Source organism: Pteropus alecto, unplaced genomic scaffold (genome assembly GCF_000325575.1).
Source record: "Pteropus alecto unplaced genomic scaffold, ASM32557v1 scaffold170, whole genome shotgun sequence".
NCBI classification, from domain to species: Eukaryota; Metazoa; Chordata; class Mammalia; order Chiroptera; family Pteropodidae; genus Pteropus; species Pteropus alecto.
This window is the reverse complement of record NW_006429634.1, coordinates 1,130,587-1,156,740: the sequence shown is the minus strand read 5'-3', so window position 1 is coordinate 1,156,740 and position 26,154 is coordinate 1,130,587. Positions and strand designations below refer to the sequence as shown.

The 26,154-nt window shown below is 34.7% G+C and overlaps 1 protein-coding gene across 12 annotated transcripts in view; it reads left to right on the top strand.

The window, feature by feature from the left end:
- The window catches only part of SCMH1 (Scm polycomb group protein homolog 1), a 111,281-nt gene that overhangs the window by 17,337 nt on the left and 67,790 nt on the right, over window positions 1–26,154 (top strand). For 8 of the 12 annotated variants that reach the window (XM_015596238.2, XM_015596474.2, XM_015596433.2 and 5 more), the window contains 2 exons: window positions 1,888–1,958; window positions 13,310–13,544. The exons of 1 other annotated variant lie outside the window; for it this stretch is intronic. In XM_015596238.2, coding sequence (XP_015451724.1) covers window positions 1,888–1,958; window positions 13,310–13,544 — 306 coding nt within the window. Of the gene's footprint in view, window positions 1–860; window positions 1,004–1,887; window positions 1,959–13,309; window positions 13,545–23,596; window positions 23,643–26,154 lie in introns of all 12 variants that reach the window. 3 more of the 12 variants (XM_015596307.2, XM_025050460.1, XM_015596327.2) reach the window with 3 other exon arrangements.

Sequence of the window (26,154 nt, the reverse complement as noted above, 5' to 3'; positions counted from 1 at the left end):
ACAGACATGAGGTTTCTTGCCTGTATAACAGATTGATTACCATAATTGATATGTGTAATATAGAACTGTGATTAATTCCCTAATTAATTTGGTACTCCTGATGCTGCTGTAATTCTTAAAACCAAAGTCTCTTGGGTGCTGTTGGTCAGAACTCAAGCTAATACAAGCAATTACCCAGACTGACCAAACTTCTAGACCTGCACTGCCTAAACAGTAGCTGTTAGCTACATATAGGTATTAAAATTAAAGTTAAATTAAATTTAAAATTTAATTCAATTTCTCATTCACACTAGCCACATTTTAAGTGTTCAGTAGGTACACGTGGCTAGGCTACATTATGAGACAGCAGAAATACAAAACATTTCTATCATTGCAGAAAGTTTCAGTGGACAGTGCTGCTATAGATGCTAGAGTTCAGGAGTTGCAGCCCAGTCAAATTCAAGACTTATTGTTTTATTTAATCCTTTATTTGTAAGTATGGAATAATAATTTGTAATGTCTCCTTTTTATAACAGCAAGTAGTGATGAAATATATTCAGTTCTTGCTTTAGGACTGTCTCAGCTAAGAGCAAACTCTTTATTAAATACTGATAAGCTCCTTAAATCTTGACTCCATGAAATATCCATCTCATTTACCCTTTGGACTAACTTTCTCTTCAAGATGATTAATCATTGGCCAGTTCATGTAATGGTTTAGAACTGACTGTAATTTCTAGCCAAATTTATTTGGCTTGGTTAAGAGTGGTGGGAAAGGGACCAGTTTTAAAACAGAAGCTATAAAGTCAATAGAGTATAAAGTCTTGGCATCATCTTTAAAGTGATTTAGATTTCATCATACAGTGACTCATTTTTATTCCCAGCATCTAGTGCTTTTTGCATGGCCCAAAGGGGCTCTGTGCTGCTCCACTGCAGAGGAAACCTCAAGAAATGCTGGTTTGCTACAGTGTTTTAGCTTATGAGAGTCTCTGAGACCTTCCCTGCTCCACCATGGGGTCTCCTCTAGGTGGGTATTAGGGGGAGATTGGTAACTGGTTTAACCTTTATTTTGTGGTCCGATGAGATATATATTTAACAGCTTGTCCCTTAAAAATGTTTTCCCTGGGCCCAGCATAGCGTCACTTTAAAGATTGTTTCTCTTGCGCAGTGTTCCTTAAACTTTGAAAGACTCAAAGGGATCTTCAAGAGGCGAAAAGATTCTGTAGACCCCCCAATTTATTCTTAGTTACTGTCATCAGAAATACTACCCGGGACTTACTTTTCTCTAAATTATCAGATCTTTGTCATTTTGCACCTCAGCGCAATGCAACAGTGACAGGGATAGAAGTGAAATGGGGATGGGTGAGAGAGAGCCAGTTTTTAGAGTGAATATTCAGTATAATCTCACTCATTTGGCTTTTTCTGCCCTAAAGTCCTTACCTAATGTCTCCAAATAGCCTTTTATTCATTCTTTCTGAGCTGAAAAAGGATCCAGCCATATTGGCTGTTAAAAGCTTTCACCTGATGGCATCAAAGGAGCTTTCCAGGAGTCAGGTTGTTCAGGAGGAATCTCCTCACCCACTTTCTACTTCTGTTTTCCACATGCTTCCTGGGCACTTCTTTGAGACACTTGTGTATCTTGCTCTGGCATTTTGGATCACTTTAGGAACTAATGTGAAAAACACTTCAGGCCATCTTTAGACCACAATTTAAAAACACTTAGGACCTAAAATAATCTACTCAGGTCACCTAGATTCCTCCCCCTAATATTCCTTTGAACCCAAACAGGGAAAAATAAAATTTTTTATGCTCCAAACAAGCCTGAAAATAGCCTAATGTTTAGTATAGATTACATCCTGAAAGCATTTTTTAGGAAGTTGACTGTGATAGAGATTTCTATTTCCTTTACAGGTCATTTTACCTGGGACAAATACCTAAAAGAAACATGTTCAGTCCCAGCGCCTGTCCATTGCTTCAAGCAGGTAATTGATTCTCAACATCTTCAGTAGGTGGGAGGCAGGTAGGATTATTTTGGCCCTTAGACAAGCAAAACATGAGGCGGGAGCCCTTGTCCTTCTTACCTGAAGCTCCCATAATAAACTCCTATGAGAAGAATGAAACTCAAGACTCACTATGAGTTTTGGCAGCACACATTCTCCTCAACTTCATCCTAAGTAACACCTTTTCCTTCTTCACCTCCTTGAAGATATTCTGTGTTACTGAAAACAATAACTAATTTTTACTATAGCTCTTTTCAGACAAAGGAAGCAGTTATAGCCCTTAGACAGTTCTTGAAAGTAAAGCAGTATTTGTTTCTCTGTACCCAACACCCCTGCCACAATCTTCTCTTTCCATAAAAACACTGGCACTGAGTCCCATGAGGGGCAGTAATTTAGGAACTCATCAGAGGTCAACCAGAGCTTCCCATTTAGGATTAAGTGCCCCACACAATGCATAGATGATGTTGACTATATTAGGACATGATAACGCTGGCAAGCAAAGAAGTGTACTGCTGCTAAACAAAGCTAAAAATTAGAAGTTATTTACATCTCCCTTCCTTTAGCAGTAATGGTTATTTCCTCAAACTGTCAGCTTTTACTCTGAGTTTGAATTTTGTCTGTGCTCTAAATAAAAGTACAAATTCAGGGCATCTGCTCATTTGAAATAATAGGGACTAAATTCATACTCCCACCTAAAATAACTTAAAAAGACAAAATATATTAAACAATTGTTTTCAAGTTGCTGAAGATCAGGCAACCAAACACAGTGATCTCGGAGAGATGGAAAACAAATGAGTTGAGCCCCTTATGATTTCCCAGCTTACTGCCTTAAGAGAGTTTTGAGACCATGGCCCAGGAAAGGGGAACCGAGGTCAAGCCCAAAAGACTCCCTAATATGAGGAGATGGAGCTGAGAATCCAGGGAAACCAAGGTGGCTGGAATTTACAGGACAGTGCCAGAGAGGAGAAAGCTGCATAGGAAGAAAACAGCAAAGATCTGTAGAGATCTCCTTCCAGGTATTCAGCAAAGTACTATTGTTCAGTGTTTGCACGCGAGGAAACTACCCAAAGCCAAAGGAAAAGCCATCTGTAAGGATTAAAAGGAATAGAGCCTGGCGCTCATACTGGGCTGTGAATAGTACTTGATCCCACCGGCTAGACTGGAAAATCTCAATTCATGTGGCATTGGGTGGAATACTGAGGAAGATCTTGCTCACTAGTGGGAAATCATTAGCCTTAAAGTGAGCACTGCTCTGGACCTGTCTAGCAAATTGTAAAAGCAAGGCTCAAAATGATCATACTATTTCCAAGTAACTTAACTACATCAAGGAACAAAGCACAAGAAGAGAATATAAAAATATCCAGCACCCAACAGGTAAAATTTATAATGTCTGGCATCTGATCAAACTAGGCATATAAAAAGGCAAGAAAACATAACCAATAATGAGCAGAATAATCGATCAATGAAACAGATTCAGAACCTTATACAGACTTTAGAATAGCAGACAACAACATTAAAACAGTTATTTTAATTGTATTCCATATGTTTAAAAGTTAAGCAGAGACATAGAAGATATAAAGAAAGACTCATATTGAACTACTATATGCAAAATAAAAAATACACTGGATGGTATTAATGGTAGAAGAAAATACTGGTCACTTGAAGACATAGCGGTAGAAACTGTTCAAAATAAACACAAAGAAAAAAAGGTTTTTTAAAGATTATAAGAACATCATTGAGCCATAGGACAACTTCAAGTACCATGTGATAATTTCATAGACTGTGTAATTGGAGGGACCAAAGGAGAGACCAGATGGGAGAAGAGAAAAATATCTGAAGACATAATGGCTAAAAATTTTCCAAAATTGATGAAAACTATAAATTCACAGATCTAAGAAGTTCAGTGACTCACTGCAAAAAGAAAAACAAAACAAGAAGAAAATTACACAGAGGCATTTCATAAATGCTTAAAAGTAGTGATAGAGAATATCTTAAAAGCAGCCAGAGAAAAATATACTTTATGTAGAGGGGAACTAAGATAACAATGACATATTTTCTTGTCAGAAATAATGCAAGCAAGAAAGTTGAGTAACATCTTTAAAGTACCAAAAGAAAAAACTGTCAACCTAGAATTCTATATGCAGCAAAAATATCTCCCAAAACAAAGGCGAAATAAAGGTATTTTCAGACATACAAAAGCTGCAGGAATTCGTCACCAACAGACTCTCTACAAGAAATGTTAAAGAAAGTCCATCAAGCAGAAGAAAAATGATATCAGATGGAATTACAGATCTACACAAAGGAATGAAATTCTAATTACATACATATAGACATAAGATGTTTTTTCTTATTTTTTAAATCTCTATGAAAGATCTTGTATAAACAACAGTAATAATATTGCATTGTAGAAATGTTTAACAGATGTATAAGTAAAATGCATGATAACAATAAGCTTGAAAGCTAAGAGGGAAGGAATCTTAAGTATACTATTGTAAGACAAGTTAAATATGTTTACTGTGAATCCCAAAGCAACCACTAAAATAATGGAAAACAAATAGCAATATGGAAGATTTATATCCAACCATGTCAGTAATCAAATTAATTATAAATGGTCTAAATGCCCCAATTAAAAGGTTGAGATTGTCATATTGGTAAAAAGCAAGACACAATTATATATTCTTTGCAAGAAATTACACTGTAAATATAAAGACACAAATAGGGCAAAAGTAAAAGAATGGAAAATGATACACCATGATGACTGACATTGGCTACATGAATGTAAATATAAAAGTACATTTCAGAGCAAAGAATCTTACCATGGATAAAGAAAGTAATATCATGCTAAGGGGTCAGACAATCCTTATATGAAACAAAAAAATGATAGAACTGTTAGGAGAAATAATTCTAAAATGTATTTAAGTCAGACTTTTAATACTCCTCTCTATGATTAAAGAACAAGTAGACAAAATCAGCATGTATATGGTAGACTTTAACAACACTATTAACCACCTTGACCTGATTGACACTCTCCAACAACAGTAGAATATACATTCTTTTCAAGTGCACAGAGAACATTTACCAAATTAGACCATATTCTGGACAATAAAATATGGCTTGTGATATTTAAAAGGATTTAAGTAATATGAAGTGTGTTCTCTGATACATTGGAATTAAATTAAAAATCAATAACAGAAAGTTATCTGGAAGATCTCCAAATATTCGGAAATTAAATATCACATTTCTAAATACCATCGGGGGTATTTAGGGACATTAGAAAGTATTTTCAACTAAACAAAAGCAGAACATTCAAGAATTTGTGATATGCTGCCAAAGCAGTATTTAGTGAGGAGAATTATAGCACTAAACACCTATATTAGAAAAGAAGAAAAGTTTCATTTAGTGACCTCGGCTTTCACTTTAAAAAAAAAAAAGAAAAAAGAATAAGTTGACCCCAAAGTACCAGAGGAAAGGAAATAGAAAGGAAATAGAGCATAAAAAGAGTTTAGAGCATAAATCAATCAAATAAAAAACCAAAGCGATAGAAAAAATAATTGAAACCAAAGCCAATTCTTTGCATGATCAATAAAAGTGATAAACTTGCTCAGATTGATCAACAATAAAAAGAGAAAACACAAATTACTAATATCAGAACCAAAAGCAGTAACATCACTATACTATAGATATTGAAAGGATAATAAAGTAATATAATGAAAAAATTATGCCTTTAATTTGACAACTTAGATGAAATAGATAATTACATGAATGACACAAATTACCAAAGCTCACTTAAGATGATAGAAAATTTGAATAGCACTATTTCTGTTACACAAATTTAATTTGTAGAAAATTCCAGGCTTCAGTGACTTCACTGGTGAATTGTTCCAAACATTTAAGGAAAAAAATAATGCAAATTCTACACAGACTTTTCCAGAAAGTTTAAGAAAAGGGGATACCTCCTGTCTCATTCTATGAGGCAAGCATTTCTGATACCAAAACTAGGCAAACACTTTGGTAGAAAAGAAAACTACAGAGCAACATCCCACATGAAAATACGTATAAAATTTTTAAACAAAATTTTAGGAAATTGAATCCAACAATATAAAAAAGTAACTCATGGTCAAATGGGGTTTAATTTCAAGAAAGCGAGATTTTTTAACATTCAAAAATCAATGAATGTAATTCACCATAGAACACACTAATGAAGAAAAAATATGGTCATCTAAATAGATGCAGAAAAAGCATTTGACAAAATCCAGTGTCCATTACTAATAAAAACTCTCAGCAAACAAAAATAGAAGGGAATTTTTTAAATTCTAAACCCTAAAGACTTCAATGAAAAATCTACAGGTAACATCATACTTAATGGTAAAAGACTAAATGCTCTTTTCTTAAGGTCAAGAACAAGACGAGGATGTCTGCTCTTACCACTTCTATTCAACATTGTACTACCAATGCGACCAGACCAAAAAAGGAAAAAAGAAAATAAATAAAAGGAATCCAGGTTGAAAGATTAGAACATAAACTGAAGAAAATATATGGATGGCAAATAAGCAAATGAATTAATGGTCAACATTTTATTAGGGAAGTAGAAAGTAAAAGCATAGGAAATATCACTATACATTTATTTAAATATGTCCGATGAAAAAAGACTGATCATACATAATATTAGCAAGGATGTAAAGCAAGTGGAATTTTATAAACTACTGGTGAAAATATAAAATTGTTCAATTACTCTGAAAAATAGTTTGACAGAAAAACTTTAACATACCACTGAGCAAAGAGAATCACTAAATAAAACTAGGAATTGAATAATATATCATTAACTTGAAAAAAAATTAATACCTCAGTACTAAAGCTGGCATTTACTCAATGGTAAAAAGTAACTCAGTAGAAGATATAATGGAAGGGAACCTCCCATTTACAATAGCAGCAAAAAATAATAATAATGTTTATGAATGAACTAATAAATATGCAAAACATATAAAGAAAACCTTAAGAAACAGCTTATCAAAAGCATGATCCATTTTTTAAAAAATCACAAAGTCAGTTATGTCAGAATTAAGAACTTCTGCTCTTCAGAAGACATTGACCATAGACTTAGACGTGGAGCCATAGACATGAAGAAAATATTGGCAAATCACATAGCTGACAGCAATATTCTCCAGAGTGGTATATTGATTTGATGTAATTCCTGTCAAAATCCTAGCTGCCTATTTTGTAGAAATTGAGAAGTTGCTCTAAAATTTATATAGAAATACAAAGGACCCAGAATTGTTTTGACTAAAACAATCTTAGAGAAGGAGAACAAAGGTAGAGGATTCACATTTCCTGATTTCAGGAGGATTCTGGGAAACATGGCAGAGTGAGAGACATCCTCAGATCTCTCCCCTTGAAACAACAATAAGCTGAACATCTAAAACTCAACGAAAACACCTAAACTGCACACCAGCACATCTGAGCATGGGATCTGCACATAAGAGCTACCACGGGTTAGAACCCTGGGTGCCGGGCGGTGGACTGGGAGAAATAAAGAAGCTGCCTCCCACAGCCATCGGAGCTCTTTGCAAGAGGAGGGGAAGGGGTGAAGGTGCAGCGGCTTCCCTGATCAACCTGCCTGGAAGTACCGGAACTTCTAGCAGCCAGCAGCAGGTCCCAGTCATCAGGGCAGAAAGCACAGAAGCGGAACGGGACAGTAGAGAAGCAACAGTTGATTTTTACTGGCCCCGGTTCCAAAACCGAGGCTGAACTGCAGCCTGAAGCCCCCAACCCAAAGGGCCCATCCCCCCATATCCTCTGAGACCGATCACTGCGGAGCCCCAGGGGAATCTGAGCAAACACTACCAAAACTGTTGCTAGCACTGACAGGGACTGAAACTGAGAGTAGCAAGTGTGTTTAAATATCTACAAGAAAATAAAAAAGACATTTAGGCTTTATATAAAGCAGGGATCCAAGAGGCTTAGACACCATCTACTGGAAATCAAAAGAAAAGCACCTTCTTTGCAGCAGACTAAAGAGAGACCTTTATGTAATAAATCTTCTTTCTAGAAAAGCAACAGAATGCACTTCCATTAATATCCAGGCAAAAAAATAATCCATTAAACACCATGAACAACCAAGGTGACAGGGCATCTCAGAAAGAGAAAAATCTCCAGAAAATAAGCTTACAGACATAGAAATATGCGACTTAAATGACAGAATTCAGGATGGTACTTCTGAAAAAATTCAACGAGATCTAAAACAACTCAAGTCAACAATTTCAGGAATTGAAAAAACAACTAGACGAACAGAGCAAGGAGATTGAAACCCTCAAAAGGGTTTCAGTGAAGAACACACTACATGAAATAGCAAGCTTGGGAAATAGAATCGACCATGGAGGAAAAGATCAGTGATATCGAAGACAGAAATCTAAAAAGAAATCAGAAGGAAGAAGAGAGAAACTGAAGAATGAAAAATAGTGAAAGAGAAATACAAGAACTAGCTGATACCATCAGGAGAGGAAACATAAGAATAATGGGCATTACTGAAGGCGAGGAAAAGGAGCAGTGACTAGAAAGTATTTTCAGACAAATAGTGGACGAGAATTTCCCAAATCTAAGGAATGAGCTGGAGCTTGGAATTCAAGTCAACAGAACACCCAATTATCACATTTCCTGATTTCAAAACTTCCTACAAAGCTACAGTAGTCAAGACATTGTGGTACTGACATAAAGATAGACATGTAGATCAGTGGATTAGATTTGTGAGTCCAGAAATACACTTATACATTTATGCTCAATTGATTTTCGACAGACATGCCAAGATAATTCAGTGGGATTTTCAACAACTGATACAGGAACAACTGGCTATCTACATGCAAAAGAATGAAACTCTTCCACACCATATACAAAAATTAACTCTAAGTGGATGACAGACCTAAGTATGAGAGCTAAAACTGTGAAACTCCTAGAAAAAATATATAGGAGTAAATCTTCATGACCTTGGATCAGGAAGTGGCTTCTTAAATATGGCACCAAAAGCACAAACAACAGAAGAAAAACTAGGTAAATTGGACTTCATCAAAATTAAAATCTTTTGTGCTTCCAAAGATACTATCAAGAAAGTGAAACAACCCACACAATGGGAGAAAATATTTGCAAATTATGTATCTGATAAGGAACTTGTATCCAGAAGATATGAAGAACTTTTACTACCTCAACAGTTAAAATAAATAACCTGTTTTAAATGGCAAAGAATTTGAATACACACACACACACACACACACATACACACAAATGGCCAACAAGCACATAAAAGATGCTTAACATCATTAGTCTTTAGGGAAATACAAATCAAAACTGTAATAAGATACCAGTTCACATCTACCTGAAATCAAAAAGGCAGACAATAACAAGGGTTGGTGAGGATGTAGAGAAATTGGAACCCTCTGTGTAGCTGGTGAAATTGTAAAATGCTATAGCCACTTTAGAAAACAGTTTGAAAGTTACTCAAAATGTTAAATGTAGAATTACCATGACACAGCAGTTTCACTCCTAGATATGTAACCAAGAGAAAGAAATGAAAACATATGACCACACAAAAAATTATATACAGATGTTGAAGGTATCATTATACTTAATAGCCAAAAAGAGAAAACAACCCAAATGTCCATCAAATGATGCATGAATAAGCAAAACGTAGTATATGCATATAATGGAATATTATTCAGCAATGAAAATTAAGTACTGATATACACTGTAGATGAACTTTTTAAACATTATGCTAAGTGAAGGAGCTACTCACATATTGAAAATTCCTTTTATATTAAATCTCTAGAATATCTGTGTATTAAATCTCCAAATCCATAGAAACAGAAAGTAAATTAATGGTTTCTAGGGACTAGGCTAAGGGAAGAATGGGGAGAAAATGCTAATGGGTATGGGGTTTTTCGGGGGGAGGGGGATGATGCAAATGTTCTCAGTATAGATGGAGTAATTTTTGTGTCTGTGAATATACTTAAAAATCATTGAATTATACACTGTAAAAAAGTAAATTTTCTTGTATGTGAGTTAAATATATATTTATCATACAACCCATCCATTCCACTTTTAGATATTTCTAAAATATGTATTGAAATATAGAAACTATTTCCACACAAAGATTTATACATGGATGTTCATAGATTTATTTGTAGAAGTCAAAAACTGGAAACAGCAAATGTTCATCATTAGGATATACTACTCAGCAATAAAAAGAAAGAGTTGTTGCTACATTCAACAATATGGATGAGTGTAATAGTTATGCTGAATAATAATATGTGTAAAAAACCTATAGCCAACATCATACTAATATCTATTTTTAAAAACTCTATAGCTAACATCATATGTAATGATGAGAAACTAGCTTTCCTGCGAAGATCAGGAATAAGGGAAAGATGTCTCTCACACTATTTCTTTTCAACATCATACTGGAACTCCTAGCTATTGTAATAAAATAAGAAAAGGAAATAAAAGATATACAGATTGGGAAGGAAAGAATAAAACTCTGTTTGTTTACAGATGACATGATTGTCTATGTAGAAAATATAAAAGAATTGACAAAATTCCTGGAACTAATAAGCAATTATAACAGGATTGCCAAACACAAGGTTAATATACAAAAGTCAGTCACTTTTCTGTATACCAGCAATTAAAAAGTGGAATTTAAATTTTAAAAAACAATACTATTCATATTAGCACCTCCAAAAATGGAATACTTAGGTATAAATATAACAAAATAAGTATAAATTTTATCTGAGGAAAACTACAAAACTAAATAAAATCGAAGAAGAACTTAAACACAGAGGGATAATCCATGTTCAAGAATAGGAAGACTCAATATTGTCAAAATGTCAGTTCTTCTCAATTTGATCTATAGATTCAGTGCAAGCTTAATACACATTCCAGCAAGTTATTTTGTGGATATTGAAAAACTGATTCTAAAGTTTATATGGAGAAGCAAAAAGACCCAGAAGAGCCAACACGATGTTGAAAGAGAAGAACAAACTTTGAAGACTGACACTACCCAAATTCAAGACTTACTATAAAGCTACAATAATCAGGACAGTGTGATATTGGCAAAAGAAGAGATGGATAGCTCAATGAAACGGAATAGAGAGCCCCCAAATAGTCCTACATAAATATAGTCAACTGATCTTTAAGGAGCAAAGGCAATACAGTGGAGCAAAGATAGTCTTTTCAACAAATAATGCTGAAACAACTGAACAGCCTCATGCAAAAAAAAAAGAATCTAGATACAGACCTTACTTCTTTCACAAAAATTAATTCAAAATAGACCACAACTCTAAAGGTAAAACTTAAAACTATAAAACTCCTAGAAGATAAGAGAAAAACAAGGTAACCTTGGGTATGATAATGAGTTTTTAGATACAATACCAAAGGCATGATCCATGAAAGAAAATTGATAAGCTAGACATCATTAAAATTAAAAACTTCTGTGAAAGACACTGTCAAGAGAATAAGAGGAGAAGCCACGGACTGGGAGGAAATATGTACAAAAGACATCTGATAATAGAGTGTTATACAAAATATGCAACAAACACTTAAAAACAATAAGAAAGCCAACAACTTAATTAAAAATGTGCCAATCATTTTAGACACCTCACCAAAAAAGATAGCAGATAACAGAAAAGCAAATTAAAACAGTGAAATACTGCACACCTATTAGAATGGTCAAAATCCAGAACACTGATACCAAATGCTAGTGAGGATGTGGAGCAGCAATAATTCTCACTCATCGCTCGTGGGAATGTAAAATGGTGCAACCGTCTTGTCAGACAGATTGGTGATCTTACAAAACTAAATGTACTCATACCATGTGATGGAGCGATCACATTCCTTGGTGTTTACCCAAAGGACATGACAACTCATGACCACACAAAAACCTGTACATGGATGTTTATTGCAGCTTCATTCATAATTGACAAAACTTGGAAGCAACCAAGATGCCCTTCAGTAGGTGAACGGATAAATAAACTGTGTTATAACCAGACCGAGGATTACTATTCAGCTCTAAAGAGAAATGAGCTAGCAAGTCATGAAAAGACATGGAGGAAACTTAAATGCATATTACTAAGGGAAAGAAGCCACTTTGAAAAGGCTGCGTATTCTATGATTTCAATTATATGACATTCTTAAAAGGGCAAAATTATGGAGACAGTAAAAAGATTAGGAGTTGCCTGTGGTTGAGTGGGGGACAGATGAATAAGCAGATCACAGAGGATTTTTAGGGCAGTGAAACTATTTTGTATGATACTATAGTGGTAGATGTGTGCCATTATACATTTGAACAAACCCATAGAATGTACAAGACCAAGAGAACCCTAATGTAAACTGTGGACTTCAGGTGATTATGATGTACAATATAGGTTTATCAGTTGTAACAAATGTAACACTGTGGTGGGGGATGCTGATAATAGAAGAGACTGTACATATGTGGGGGCAGATATATATGGGAAATCTCTGTACCTTCCTCTCAATTTTGTTGTGAATGTAAACCTGCTCTTAAAAAGTCCTTAAAAAAAAAACAAAAATGAATTATTGATACATTCAACAATATGGTTGACTTTCAAGATAGTTATGCTGAGAAAGTAGATCACCGCCTAGCGACAAGAGTCTGGGAAGGCCAGACAGAGGAATTATAAAGGGACATAAGAAAACAAGTCCATGTTCATTATCTTGGTTGTGGTGATGGTTTCAAAGGTGTATGTGATGTATATGGTATCGTGGATGTATACATATGTCAAGACTTACCAAAGTGTATGGTTTATTGTATGTCAATTATAACTTAAAATTGTTTTAAAAATATGAATTGATTTATAAAATAATGCCAAAATAAGAAAAAAATTAATCCCCAATAGTCTGTGTGGTGGATATACAGACCAACATACTGAAATGCTCCATGAAGAGACACTAAAGATATAATAGGTAAATAAGGTGATTTCTGAAAAGAAAACGTTATAAACACCTAGAGGATTAGGGAGTTAGGGAAGGAAGATAGGATGAGAAAGCATTTAAGTTAGGATCATTTGAGGCACACTTGTCCTTTTCTAACATGTGTGAGTCAATACTTGATGCTTTAGTAGAAAGTAGTTTTTTCCCCTTCATCTTACCTGTCAATGTTCCTTTTGCATGTAACCCTTCCTCAGTATTAGGGAATAATTCAGGGTGGTTGTCCCTGGCCCAGCTGTAACCACTTTGAGTCTAAAGCATAAATTTTCAGATTCCATCTCTTAACACCATTACTGAAAATGCCATTTACCTTAGTCTGCCTAATCCCCATGGCTTGTTCTCCTCAGTCCTACACACCTCCAAGCAACGAGTTCAAGATCAGCATGAAATTGGAAGCACAGGACCCCAGGAACACCACATCCACCTGTATTGCCACAGTAGTTGGACTGACAGGTGCTCGCCTCCGCCTGCGCCTTGATGGCAGCGACAACAAGAATGACTTCTGGCGGCTGGTTGACTCAGCTGAAATCCAGCCTATTGGGAACTGTGAGAAGAATGGGGGTATGCTGCAGCCCCCTCTGGGTGAGTAACTAGACCCAAGCTCTCCTTAGTCAAGTAGTTATCTTCCCAAAGTTGTCCATCCCATTATGGAAAAACCTAGAGTCCCCCTGCCTGTCTCTTCTTTTTCATATGGTCCAAAAGAAAAGGCCCACGCAAAATAAAATGAGCTGTAAAATCAGGTTAATTTCATCTCTGCATTAACTTATGAGAGCCAAGCATCTCAGACTCTCCTTTTTCTAACAAAAAAAAACTACACCTTTCATCTTTCTTTGTCAGTTCCCATTTACCCTGAGAGACAGACTGGAAGGAGGTCTTGCCATTTAATCTCCCTCAAAAAGCCATAGAGCTTTTGTCAAATCCTACAATGATAACAAGAACTGAGGGGAAATTTTTCCAGTAAAAAGGATGACCTTTATAAGGGTCCCTTTTCTCCTTTACCCTAAATTCTTACTTGGTCCTGGGAATTTTCTTCCTTTGAATTAATTATCCAATAAAATGCATTGTTCTATTTAACTACTAACTCCACTAGATTTTTCTCCTTAAGTTCACTTTTTTTTTTTTTTTGCCTCAGTATACCTGAGAGATTTAGCCAATCTCTTCGGTTACTGTGAATCATTATTGCAGTGAGTCTCAGTGGAGGCTAGGGAGAGATGAGTTATGGGCTATGGGATATGTTCCCATCAGGAGGCTGTACTAGATTAATTGAGCATTACAGGACATGTACTGTTTGAAAATGCTTTGAAAAGTTATTTAGCATTTTCCCCCATTAACAAATTATTTTTAGTGTAAAATTTCAAACATATACAAAAGTAGAAAGGATAGCACAATGAATGTCCATGTATCCTTTGTCTTTGGTAATTATTAACACAGAGCCAATCTTGTTTTATCTGTACCTTTATAGCCTGCCCCTGTCTGCCAAATTGCCCAAACATAGTATCATTTTGTCATTAATATTTAGTATGTATCACTTATAGATAATATTTTAAAACACAATTATAACAGTATCACACAAATATTTACAAATATCAACAAATATTTACTCAGTGTTTAAATTTTCCCTATGTGTCTCTCTTTGTTTCTCTGTGTCTCTGTGTCTCTGTGTCTCTGTTTCTCTCTCTCTCTCTCTCTCTCTCTCTCTCTATTACAGTTTCTTTGAATCAGGATCCAAATAAGATCCACATATTGCAATTGGTTGATATGTCCCTTAAATCTCTTTTAACCTTTAGGTTCTCCTTCTCAATTTTTTTTTTTTTTTTTTGCAGTTTATTAATTGAAAAACCTAAGTCATTTGTCTTCAAAATTTCCCACAATTAGATTTTGTTGATTATGTATGGGATCATTTAACATGTTTCTCTATCCTCTCTTTCCTAGAAATTGGTAGCTAGATCTAGAGGCTTGATTAGGTTCAGTTTCAATTTTTTTCAGAATAATTCATAAATGGTGGTGTTTACTTCTATTACGAAACATGTACAGTTTGATTATCTCTTTCTTTTATAATGTAGCAGTCATTACTGCTTGTGGTCTAGATCAAGGGTTGACAGATTTTCTTAACAGGTCTGATAGTAAATATTTGAGGCTTACAGGCCATAGATTCTCTATTGCAGCTACTCAACTTTGTCTTTGTAGTATGAAAGCAGCCATAGACAATACACAAACAAATGGGCAAAATGGGTGGCCAGCCTGCTGGCTATAGTTTGATAACCTCTGATTTAGATTCATCAATTTATTATACTTGAAAAATGAGAAATTTAAATCTTATTATTCTGTCCACATAACTTAAATGGAATACACCTATTAAAATAAATTTTCATCAACTATTTGGTTGTCCTTAGGCATAGTTTGTGCAAGAAAGATGGTTTAAATGCTCAATTATTTTCTATATTTACCAGTTCTCAAAATTATGAATTGCTTTACTGACATCCTTCAAAAAGATTTAGGAGGGTTTTCTTGTTGTTTAGTATCATAAACTCAAGGATTTATACATATTCATTGTGTTTTAGTTCATTGTACTAATTGTTTTTATTGATTCTTGAATTGTCCTACCTTTGGCCTCATAGGAGCCTCATCAAGTTGTCTCCTGACTCTTTATTGTTTGATAGCTCTCTTGGATTTTTGGAATTTCAAAGTGTTCCTTGCTTGTCTTGTACATTTCTTGCCACAAATATGAAATCAGCTATTTCTTTTAGGCGCCTTAGCTCTTTTTGGTGGGAAATGGTATTTAGAGACCATAATCTAAGCAATAGAGTGCTCAAAGATAGTGGGTTGGTCATTTTTTCTAGGTCTTTTTGATATAGAGTGGTAGGAACATCTTTTTTTTATTATTAAGATTAAAAAAATTATTAGTTCGTTTTGATACTTACTACTAAAATTCGGGACAGTGGTATACTTATTTCATTTATGCTCTCATAAATCTGTGTCTCCGTTGTACAACAACAAAACTCTAGTTCTCTATGTCACTAACAAAATAACTCATTTGCTTTTTCCTCAATACACATACAACAGTCTTAGGATAACAATGCCAACACTACCATCATTATGAGTACTAACAGTATTTGAGTTATTTGCCTTTCTTTTTTTTCTATTCAGGGGAAATACAATCAAGTCATGTGTTATAAAGTCAATTGGATTAGTTTCTCCCTGGGTAGCAGTGCTACCAACTTGATATAAACTTAGACTCACTTGTTTCATTTTAATTTTGATTTTTAGAGATTGCCTTTTTAAATTTTATTTTATAAATACATAAACGATACACATTTTTCTTAAAGACAAAGCCATACAGCAAAGCATATTCAGTGAAATCCTCTTCATTCTATTCCTTTCTTTTGCCATAGGTAACCACTTTCTTTTATAGTTTATAGTCAACTTTTTAAATATAAAAAATGTATTCATGTGTGTGTATGTAGATATGTATCGTCCACATATATAGGTATGTATAGATATGTACATATATAGATATGTATCCTCCACCTTCTTATATAAATGACAGCATACTATACATACTTTTCTCGACCTTGCTTTTTTCATTTAACAATATGTCCTGAAATCACTTCTTAGTTGTATGGAGATATTCTTCAATTCTTTTTATAGTCATATGGTACTGGATTATTCTCAACCTACTTTAGGAATAATTGTTTAGAAGTATCTTGGGAGGCTATTAAAAATAAAAGGTCTCAGGGATAATGGTGACCACTTAAATCAAAATCTTTCCATAAATTCTCCATAAATGTACAGATCAAAAAGGAAAGCAAATCAATACACCCAGAACTCATGCCTAAACATAAATAGGAGTCAAGAATATCACAGATTTCAATTACATGTTAGTCTATATGTTCAGTTATAAAGAACCGAAACTAGTACAGTCAGTACCAGATTGATGCCAGAATGAAGAATTGTAAGTGGGAACTGCTTAAAAAAGAGAGAGGGCAGTAGAGGTTTAACATAATCCCCAGAAAAAGTCTCATCCAGAGTGGGAAATGCTAAGAACAGAGCTAAGACCTATGGGTCCAGAGCATTGGCTTCTGGTGAATCAGAAGGAAGATTGTGAATTGAAAGTGTAAGGGACTGGAGATAGCAGTCTTGGGAAGATAACTACCTTTGGGGGAAAGGGAGACTTAATCCTAAAGGAAAAGAAGGAATCAAGGGATGGTAATTTATATAGGAACAAAAGAGAATCATAAAACATATTGATCAAAAGACATATTGATCTTTCCATCCATCCCATCTACTAAAGAAACTGCTTTTCACTAGGCCAATAGAAATACTCATGACTCCAGATCCCCGGCCAAATAGAACCTCCTGTTTTTGCTGGTCCAGGAAAAGACAGTACATTTCAATTGATTAGGAAACAGCAGTCAACATTCATAAAATGTTTCTATATGACAGAAAACAGATATGGATAAGACCATTTTAACTACTGAAAATAAATGACTAACCAGAGGAACACTATTGTATGACAACCCAACTTGAATTAAACAAGTATTGACAGACATGAAAAAATAACCTTGAATCATAGATTTTAAAAGCCAAACTAGAAATGCACAATAGACAAGAAGATATAAAAAATAGAATTATCCAAACTTAAGAAAAAACAATGAAGAAAGACAAAATTATTTCAATTGAAGACTCAATTCCAGGTGCCCAATGGGACATTAGGTTCAACTAAAATATAATAAGGGACATTGAGAAGAGAAATAAAAATTGCCAAAAAAATAAAAATAAATATTAGAAAAGGTCAAAAAGTATCAGAAAGGAACTAATAGATATAGAACCTACTCAACAAAGATCCAGTGTGTATCTATATATGTTTGTATGTACGTATAATTGGAACCCCTGAAGAAAATAAACTAAACAATGGAATAAAATTAATACTTAAAATTATAATACAAGAAAATTTTCCAAACATTAAAGACTTGAATCTACATATTGAAAGAACCTACCTTATTCCTAAGAAAATTGATTCAGATTGGTCAACTCTAAGACATATTCTCATAAAACAATTACACTTTAAGAATAAAGAAAAATTCCTCTTAAGCCTCCAGCAAAAAGGCCAAATTATTTACAGGGGTAAAAAAGTCAGGTTTGCATCATACTTCTCAACAGCAAAGTACAAAGTGAAAAGAAGTGAAACAATGTTTTCAAGAAATTCAAGAGAAAAAAGTGAGAACAAGAATTTTATATCAAGACAAGCTGTTTCAAGTAATGAGATTATTACTGAAACCATTTTCAGCATGCAAGAACTTAGGAAACCCTATAACCCCAAGCCCTTTCGGAGGAATTAGAGAAAGAGCTTCAGCCAATAAAAGATTGTCAATCTAAGGCAAAAACAGAAGTAGGAACAAGAAAATAGTATGTGTATCAGTCTAGGTCTCATGAAGAGAGAGAACCCACACAGTAATTTGAATGCAGAAAGTTTAATATTTGACTGTAACAGAGGATTAGAGGAATGAGGGATAGGCTACTCGAAAGAAAAGAGAACTCTAAAGGATAGAAGAATAGCAGACACAGGAGAAGCCACTACACTGGGGCCGAGATAGAGGGCCCAAAGAAGAGTGTACCCTCCCCCATTCTCAGAGCTGAGATGTAGAACTTGTTGGAGAGGGCACAGCTATGGCTCACTGGACAAGAGAAGTCACTATGGTGCCACAGCTGTAGAACTTGTTAGAAATTTACCCTTTAGGGCTCTAGGAAAGTTATTCAGGGAAATGTGTCTTTTTGGAGAAACTGCTGCAAAACCACTTAAGGTGAGGAAGGCTGATGCTGCTGCTGCTGGTGGTGGCCACTGATTACTAGTTACTTCCATGAACTGCAGGAAATGAGCAACAGAGAAGATTGGAGTGCTGCAGGAGCCTGCCGAGCAAAACACTGGAACCAGAAAGCAAGCCACTTTCCTACTGTAATATCCTTAGATAGGATCAAAGGATATCACTTAAAACTAATAAACCAAATAGTAGAAGTGTAAATGAGAAAGTTAAAACAAAATTCCAAAACTGTCTAAATACCAAAGGAATAACAAGATCAAGAAATAGACCACACAGAGAAAGAGATAAACTAATATGGAAAACACAGGAAATAAAACAGATTTGAAACCAGATGCATAATAATAAATGTAAGTGGTTTTAACTCAACTATTAAAAGGAAATAATTTTCAGATTGGTACTCAAAGTTAAACCCAGCTTTATACTGTGTACAGTGGACATATATGTAAAGTGAATCAGAAAAGCTAAAAATAAAATGATGATCAAGGATACACCATGGATATTCAAGTGATATAATAGCAGAAGTTACAATTTTGGTATTAGAGAAGGTAGAATTCAGATCAAGATGCATTAAACAAGACAAGGAAGCCACTTTATAATGCTTAAAGGTGTCACAAATCCCAATGAAAGTGTAATGGTTATAAATATTTCAGTACCAAATATTTCAGTACCAAAATAGAAATTATGATAGATGCAAAGAGATATAGACAAACACTCTAATAGGAGATTTAACATAGCTCTCTTAAGGTAAGACAGGCTAAGAGGACAAAAACTAAAAGTACTGAAGACATTAATGAATAAGGAAGAAAGTCATGAACTTCGACAAAATTCAGCACACTACTGGGAACTCATATTTCCCAATTTATTTTTTATTTAATTTCATTATTGATTTCAGGTATACAGTACAATGGTTAGACGTTTATATAGTTTATAAAATTATCCCTCTGATTGCTCTTTTTCTCCTCTGGTTCTATACCTAGCCATTACATTAATGCTAACTGCCTTCCCTATGCCATGCTCCCCAATTTCAAAACTTTTACTGCAAAACTACAGTACTTAGGATATTGTGGTACTGACATAAAGGTAGACATAGAAATCAGTGGGTTAGATTTAAGAATCCAAAAATAAAGCCATACATTTATGCTCAATCGATTTTTAACAAGAGTGTTAAGTCAGTTCAGTGGGGTTTGTCAACAACTGATGCAGGGACAACTGGCTATCCACATGCAAAAGAATGAAGTTGGACCCTGCCTTCACACTATATACAAAAATTAACTTCAAGTGGATGATAGACCTTAATGTAAGAGCTAAAACTATAAAACTCTTAGAAAAAAACATAGGAGTAAACCTTGGATTAGGCAATAATTTCTTAGATATGGCACCAAAAGCACAAACAACTAAAGAAAAACTAGATAGATTGGACCTCATCAAAATTAAAAGCTTTTGTGCTTTTATGGACACAAGAAAGTAAAAGACAACCACACAATGGGAGAAAATAGGTAAGTCATTAAAGACAGAAAGTAGATTAGGATTTTCCAGGGACTGGGATATAGGGAGAAATGAGAGTGGCTGCTAATAGATAGGAGGTTTCTTTTTGGAAGAGTGATGAAAATATTCTAAAATTAGGCACAGTGATCTTGCACAACTTAAAAATCACTGAATCATATACTTATTGGGTGTGAGTTATATCTCAAAAAAAGTTTTTTTTTTTAATCACATATCTGATTCAACATATAGTGTTGAGGAAACTGTATATCTCCATGCAAAAGAATGAAATTGGACCTTTACCATACACGAAATACAATAATTAACTCAAAACGGATCAACTCTTAGAAGAAAAACATAGAGGAAAAGCTTCACGACACTGGATTTGGCAATGATTTCTTGGATATGATACCAAAAGCACAGGCAACAAAAGAAAAAAATTTGACTGCATCAAAATTTTGTTCATCAAAGGACACTATCAACAGAGTGAAAAGGGAACTCACTCAATGGGAGAAAAATCCATGTCTTAGCTAAGATGGGAAATATTTACTAAAATATTTTTTCTGCTTAAATTTTATATTACTCATATAATTCAAACAAAACCAAAAAAAAAAAAAAATCTAAAACTGGACAAAAGACTTGAAAAGACATTACTCTAAAGAAGATAGGCAAATGGCCACTAAGCACATGAAAAGATGCTTAACATCACTAATCATTAGGGAAATGCAAATCAAAACCACAGAGAGGTAAGCACTCCACACCCATTAGGACGGATGGCTATTATCAAATAAATAGAAAATAGCAAGTGTTGATGAGGATGTGAAGAAACTGGAACTCTTGTGTATTACTAGTGGGAATGTAAAATGGTGCAGCCACTGTGGAAAACAATATGGTGGTTTCTCAAAAAATTAAAAATAGAATTACTATATGATTCAGAAATTACACTTCTGGGTATATAGGCAAAAGAATGAAAGCCAGGGGCTCAAGCAGATATTTGTATACCTATGTTTAGCAGCATTATTCACAATGACCAAAAGGTTGAAGCAATCCAATTGTCAATCAACAGAATAACAGGTAAACAAATACGGTGTATACATGTATATACAATGGAATGTTATTCAGCCTTTAAACTAAAGGAAATTCTGCCACATACTACAGTGTGGATGAAACTTAAGACATCCTGCTAAGTGAAATAAGCCAGGTACAAAGGACAAATACTATATAATTGCACTTATCTATCTGAGGGAGCTAATATAGAGAAATTCACAGAGACAGAAAATAGAATGGTGGTTGCCAGGAGCTGGGGAGAAAGAAGGGGATAGGGAGTTACTGTTTAATGGGTACAGAGTTTCAGTTGGGAAAGATGAAAAAGTTCTGGAAATGGGTGGCAGTGATAGTGCACAACAATGTAAATGTACTTAATGCCCCTTTTGAGAAAGAGGAAATGTGTGTTTATACACACATACACATATATAATATATATGAAATTATTTTATATACTTAGTTTTATGGAGAGAAACACAGTAATATGAAACCAGAACATAATGGAAAGGTCACCTGTTGGGAGTGTCTGGGAATCGGTGGAAATTATGATAATGAGAGAGAGAATGGTATTCTCTGAGAATACCATTTTATAATCTTTTGACTTTGTATTATATAAATGTTTTACTTAATAAATAAAATTAAACCAAAAAAGATGAACAAAGCAGAAACAAACCAAATCGTGTATTAAATGCATATCATAACCATATTGAAAAAAGAATTCAAATAACCTGAACACTGAACCTTCACTGTATACCCTTAATGGAGCATATTTTAAAGAAAAAAATGAAACTGCAAAGAAATTCTGACTTTTTATTAATATTAATGGTTTTGCCATAATCTGCAACTGTTTTACATGTATTGAAGATAAAGCAAATGAGTAAATAATATACAAATGTGGAGTGGGAGAAGATGAAGAAGAATGCTGCAGTATAGGATTTGATAGGAGGCATCTGTACGGACTCTAAACTTTAACTTATATATTTGTATCATATGTATATATTTTCCAAGCACTGTCCATTGAAAAGGCCTGGAAGCAGTGACACCTCAGAGACACCTCAGAAGCAATGAGCACACCTTGATTTTGGTTTCCAAATCCCATTTTCCACTAAAAGGAATTATGCTCCTTGGAGAAATGGCTGATTCAAAGGCTGAGCAGAAGAGAAAATACAAGGGGAATCTGGAACATCTTGCTATGCCAGAAAGCAAAGAAGTCTCAAAGAATAATGGAGACATATCAAAAGAACACAGGAGCTAGCTTGAAGGGGTTCTTACTAACCAAAATTGAAACAATATGAGTATTAAAAAGAATAATAAAAATAAAAGAACAATGGTAGTAGCATTCATGGTTCCCTAGTGATATACAAGGGAAAAAAAAAATCAAGTTTCAAGGAAAGGCCTTCTTTACAGAATGCCAGCTAATAAATATAGATGGAATGATAGAAAATTGCCATTTTAATAGATTCAGTGAAAGATAATCAATGAACGCTAAAACCAGAGGGTAAAAAAGCTTATTGGAGAATAGAATATTCAGTCTCAAGTTTCTTCCCACAGATTACCTATTACAAAGGGATTGCAGTGAAGAAATCTGTCAGTCACCCATAACAAGTGATCAAATTTAGTATCATCAATAATTTGACAAACTGACATGTGCCTCTTGAAGTAATGCAGTGAGAAGTAGTCAACATTACTTGTATAGTATTTTTGTCAAAACTATTTAACATGAACCTAATTAATTATAAGGAAGCAATCAGAAAAAATAAAAATTGTGGGACATTCTATAAAACAGCTAACCCAAACTCTTCAAAAATATCAGTTTCATAAAAAACAAACAAAAGACAACAGGGCTGTTCTAGATTAAAGGAGACTAAAGAAACATGACAACCAAATGCAATATGTGATTCTTGATTGGATCCTGTATTAAAAAATTAAATAGCTATTATAGAGAACATTTTGGGGGCGATTGAGAATATTTTTCAAATTCTTGAGTGTGATAATAATGCAGTATTAAAGGAGACTGTCCTTGTTCTAAGAACAAATGTACCGATGTATTTAGAGGTAAAGTATCATGATGTCTCTAAATTTCACATAGTTCAGAAGAAAAAGCGTATGTAGATATATGGAAAAATGTGGTAAAATGTTAGTAATTATTGAATCTAAGTGAAGGATACATAGTTGTTCATATGCTATTTTTACTACTTTTCTCTAGGTTTAAAATTTTTCAAAATAAAGTTTTAAATAAATTATATATATAATTATACATATATATGTGTGTGTGTTCATGTTCCCCAGGCCTCCTCTGGACCTCTCCCCAGAGTTGCTGAATCAGAATCTCTAGGTAATGGGGCTTGGGATTCTGCATGGTAAATGGCTCTCCCGAGACTCTAATGCAATTGGTCTATATTTGGGAAGCATTGCTCTAGAAGAGCATTCTTTCTCTATTAAAATTTTGTATGATTTGTGTGTGTGTGTGTGTGCGCGCGCACATGTTCTGTTCTCATAAGAACATTTATTGCTCCCTCACAAGAGTCCTCCAGGGAAAAAGATAGAAAGGTAGGATGATTTACAGGTGACGTTATCTATCGGTGCTGCCAAACTTTTCCTCATGTCCCTTTGTTCTACTGACCTTTTTTACTGCTCAAGACTGATTATTTCTTGTAAACAGGGCTGTCTGGATCACTAGTTCTCAAACTTGGCTGCCAGTTAGGATCACTTAGGGAGCTCTTAAAATTTTCAGTGCCTAGGCCTTAGATCAGCTAAATCAGAATTTCTGGGGTGATACGGATGTACCATTTAATGCTCCCTAGGAGATTCCAGTGTCTAAGTTTGAGAGTCACTGGTCTAGAGCAGAAGCCGGCCTCTGGTGGCCCCTAACCAAGTGTATTAGGATCCCAGTACAAACTGCCTGCTTAGCAAACTTGGTCATGTACTCTGGTGTATATATGGTACATTGACTTGAAAGGAACCTTTCGTATGTTTCTGTCACTGATCAGCCTTTTCATTTACTAAGTCACCTCCTGGACCCGTCAATAAAAAGGGGGATTTAAAAAGATGCATATTTCATTTTCTGGTCATAGAAATTTGAACTCTGTTTATAGAAATTTGTGGGGGGTGGAAAAAACAAAAACAAAATTTTAGAAAGAACTAACTTTAACCATGGTGGCTTAAATGTTTATAAAGTTAATTTTTTTAAATTTGGGGAATTCCAAAACCATCTATATCTATGCCTAGCTCAAGATTAGTCACAACTACCACCCCCAATTAAGTTAATCTGAATTAATTTGTGTTTCAGTGTGTATATGGGGGTATAGCTGAGAAGTGGTGATAGAATCCTATCAGAGCTAAAAGGAATCCTAACAGTCCTTCCCCAGTACAATCACTTCTTCCTCAGGGAAGACAGTTTGTTCAGCACCTACCTGTCTTCTAGTTCTACTTCTCATTTCTGTCACTCTTGGGGCAAAATTTAGATAGGCCACCAAACCTTGGTTTGAAAGCACTGCTTTAATTCAGTGTTCTTATCTGACAAATACAGAAACAGGAAGAGGAAAGCAAGTTGTCTAAGACTGTACAGAGAGCGGCATATTTCAGTACATGTATTTGTATATACACACATATACAAAGCTCTTCTAGGAGGAAAGAATACGTTGGGACTGTCATGGAATCATCTTGACCACCATAGTCTAATAACTTCACAAAGCTTGTAATTATTATGTAGGACAATGGCAGGGTGGAGAGTAGGGCCCTGGTTCCTGGTGTGGATGCTGTTCTGTTAACTGCCACCAGAGGGCATGAACTATGATTAGATTCTAGACCTTATGATCTGCATTTAAATCCAGAGTTTCATCAGGTCATTGTTTAAACAGCTGCACCCTAATTTATTCAGTAGTTCCATCATCTTGGGAGCACCTGGAAGCTCTTTATAACTTATTCCATATCAGTATTTTTAAGGTAAGCAGAACACTTGCAGCATGCCTACGTTTAGAATTAAAGAGACCTGACTTTGTAATATTAGCCACTTACTAGTTTAGTTGTGCAGTAAGTTGCTTTGCTTTGACTTTTAACCTTGAGTTTCAACTACGTCACCTGCCAGATCTTTAATAAACTGCCACATATGGTTTTTGTGAGGATTAAATGTAATAACATGATAAAACATAGATCAATTCCTGGCACCCATTTAATAAATGGAGATATTTTTTCTTTGTTCAATAAAACTCTTACAGAGCTTATAGTTGGAAAATACATACACATTACAAGGAAAAAAAAGAAAGGAAATTCAAGCAGCGTTAAGAGCTAAGGATAAATAAGAAGGGAGCAGGATTAAGAGGCTATTCTAGGTAAATAGTCTAAGAATGCCTCTCTGAGGAGCTGAGATTTCAGCAAAGAACTGTTAAAGATTTGAGGAAAAGGAAGGGTGTTTAAAGCAAAGAGACACAGCTTGGTGTGTTTGAGGAACAGAAAAATCAATGAATAGTGATAGATGAGTTAGGAGAAGTAAGCACCTTCCAGATCATGTAAGTTTTGTTAACATGCATAAAAGAATTTAGATTTATTTTGTGCTGTGAGATATGAGCATAAGAGTGATGTGATCTGATATATATATATTTTTAAATGAACATTCTGGCTGCTATGTGGAGAGCAGACAGTAAGAGGCAAAAGTAGAAACAGTCTGGTTAGAAGTCTGTTACAATAGTCTAGGCAAAGTCTTACTGTGGCTTAGATTAGGGTAGTTAGTAGTGGATGAGAACTATAGAATGGTTAGAACTGGTTTGGTTTAGGATATAAGATGAAAGAGCCATCAAGACTTGCCAATTAATTGTATTTGAGGAGTAATAGGAAGGGAGGAATTGGGT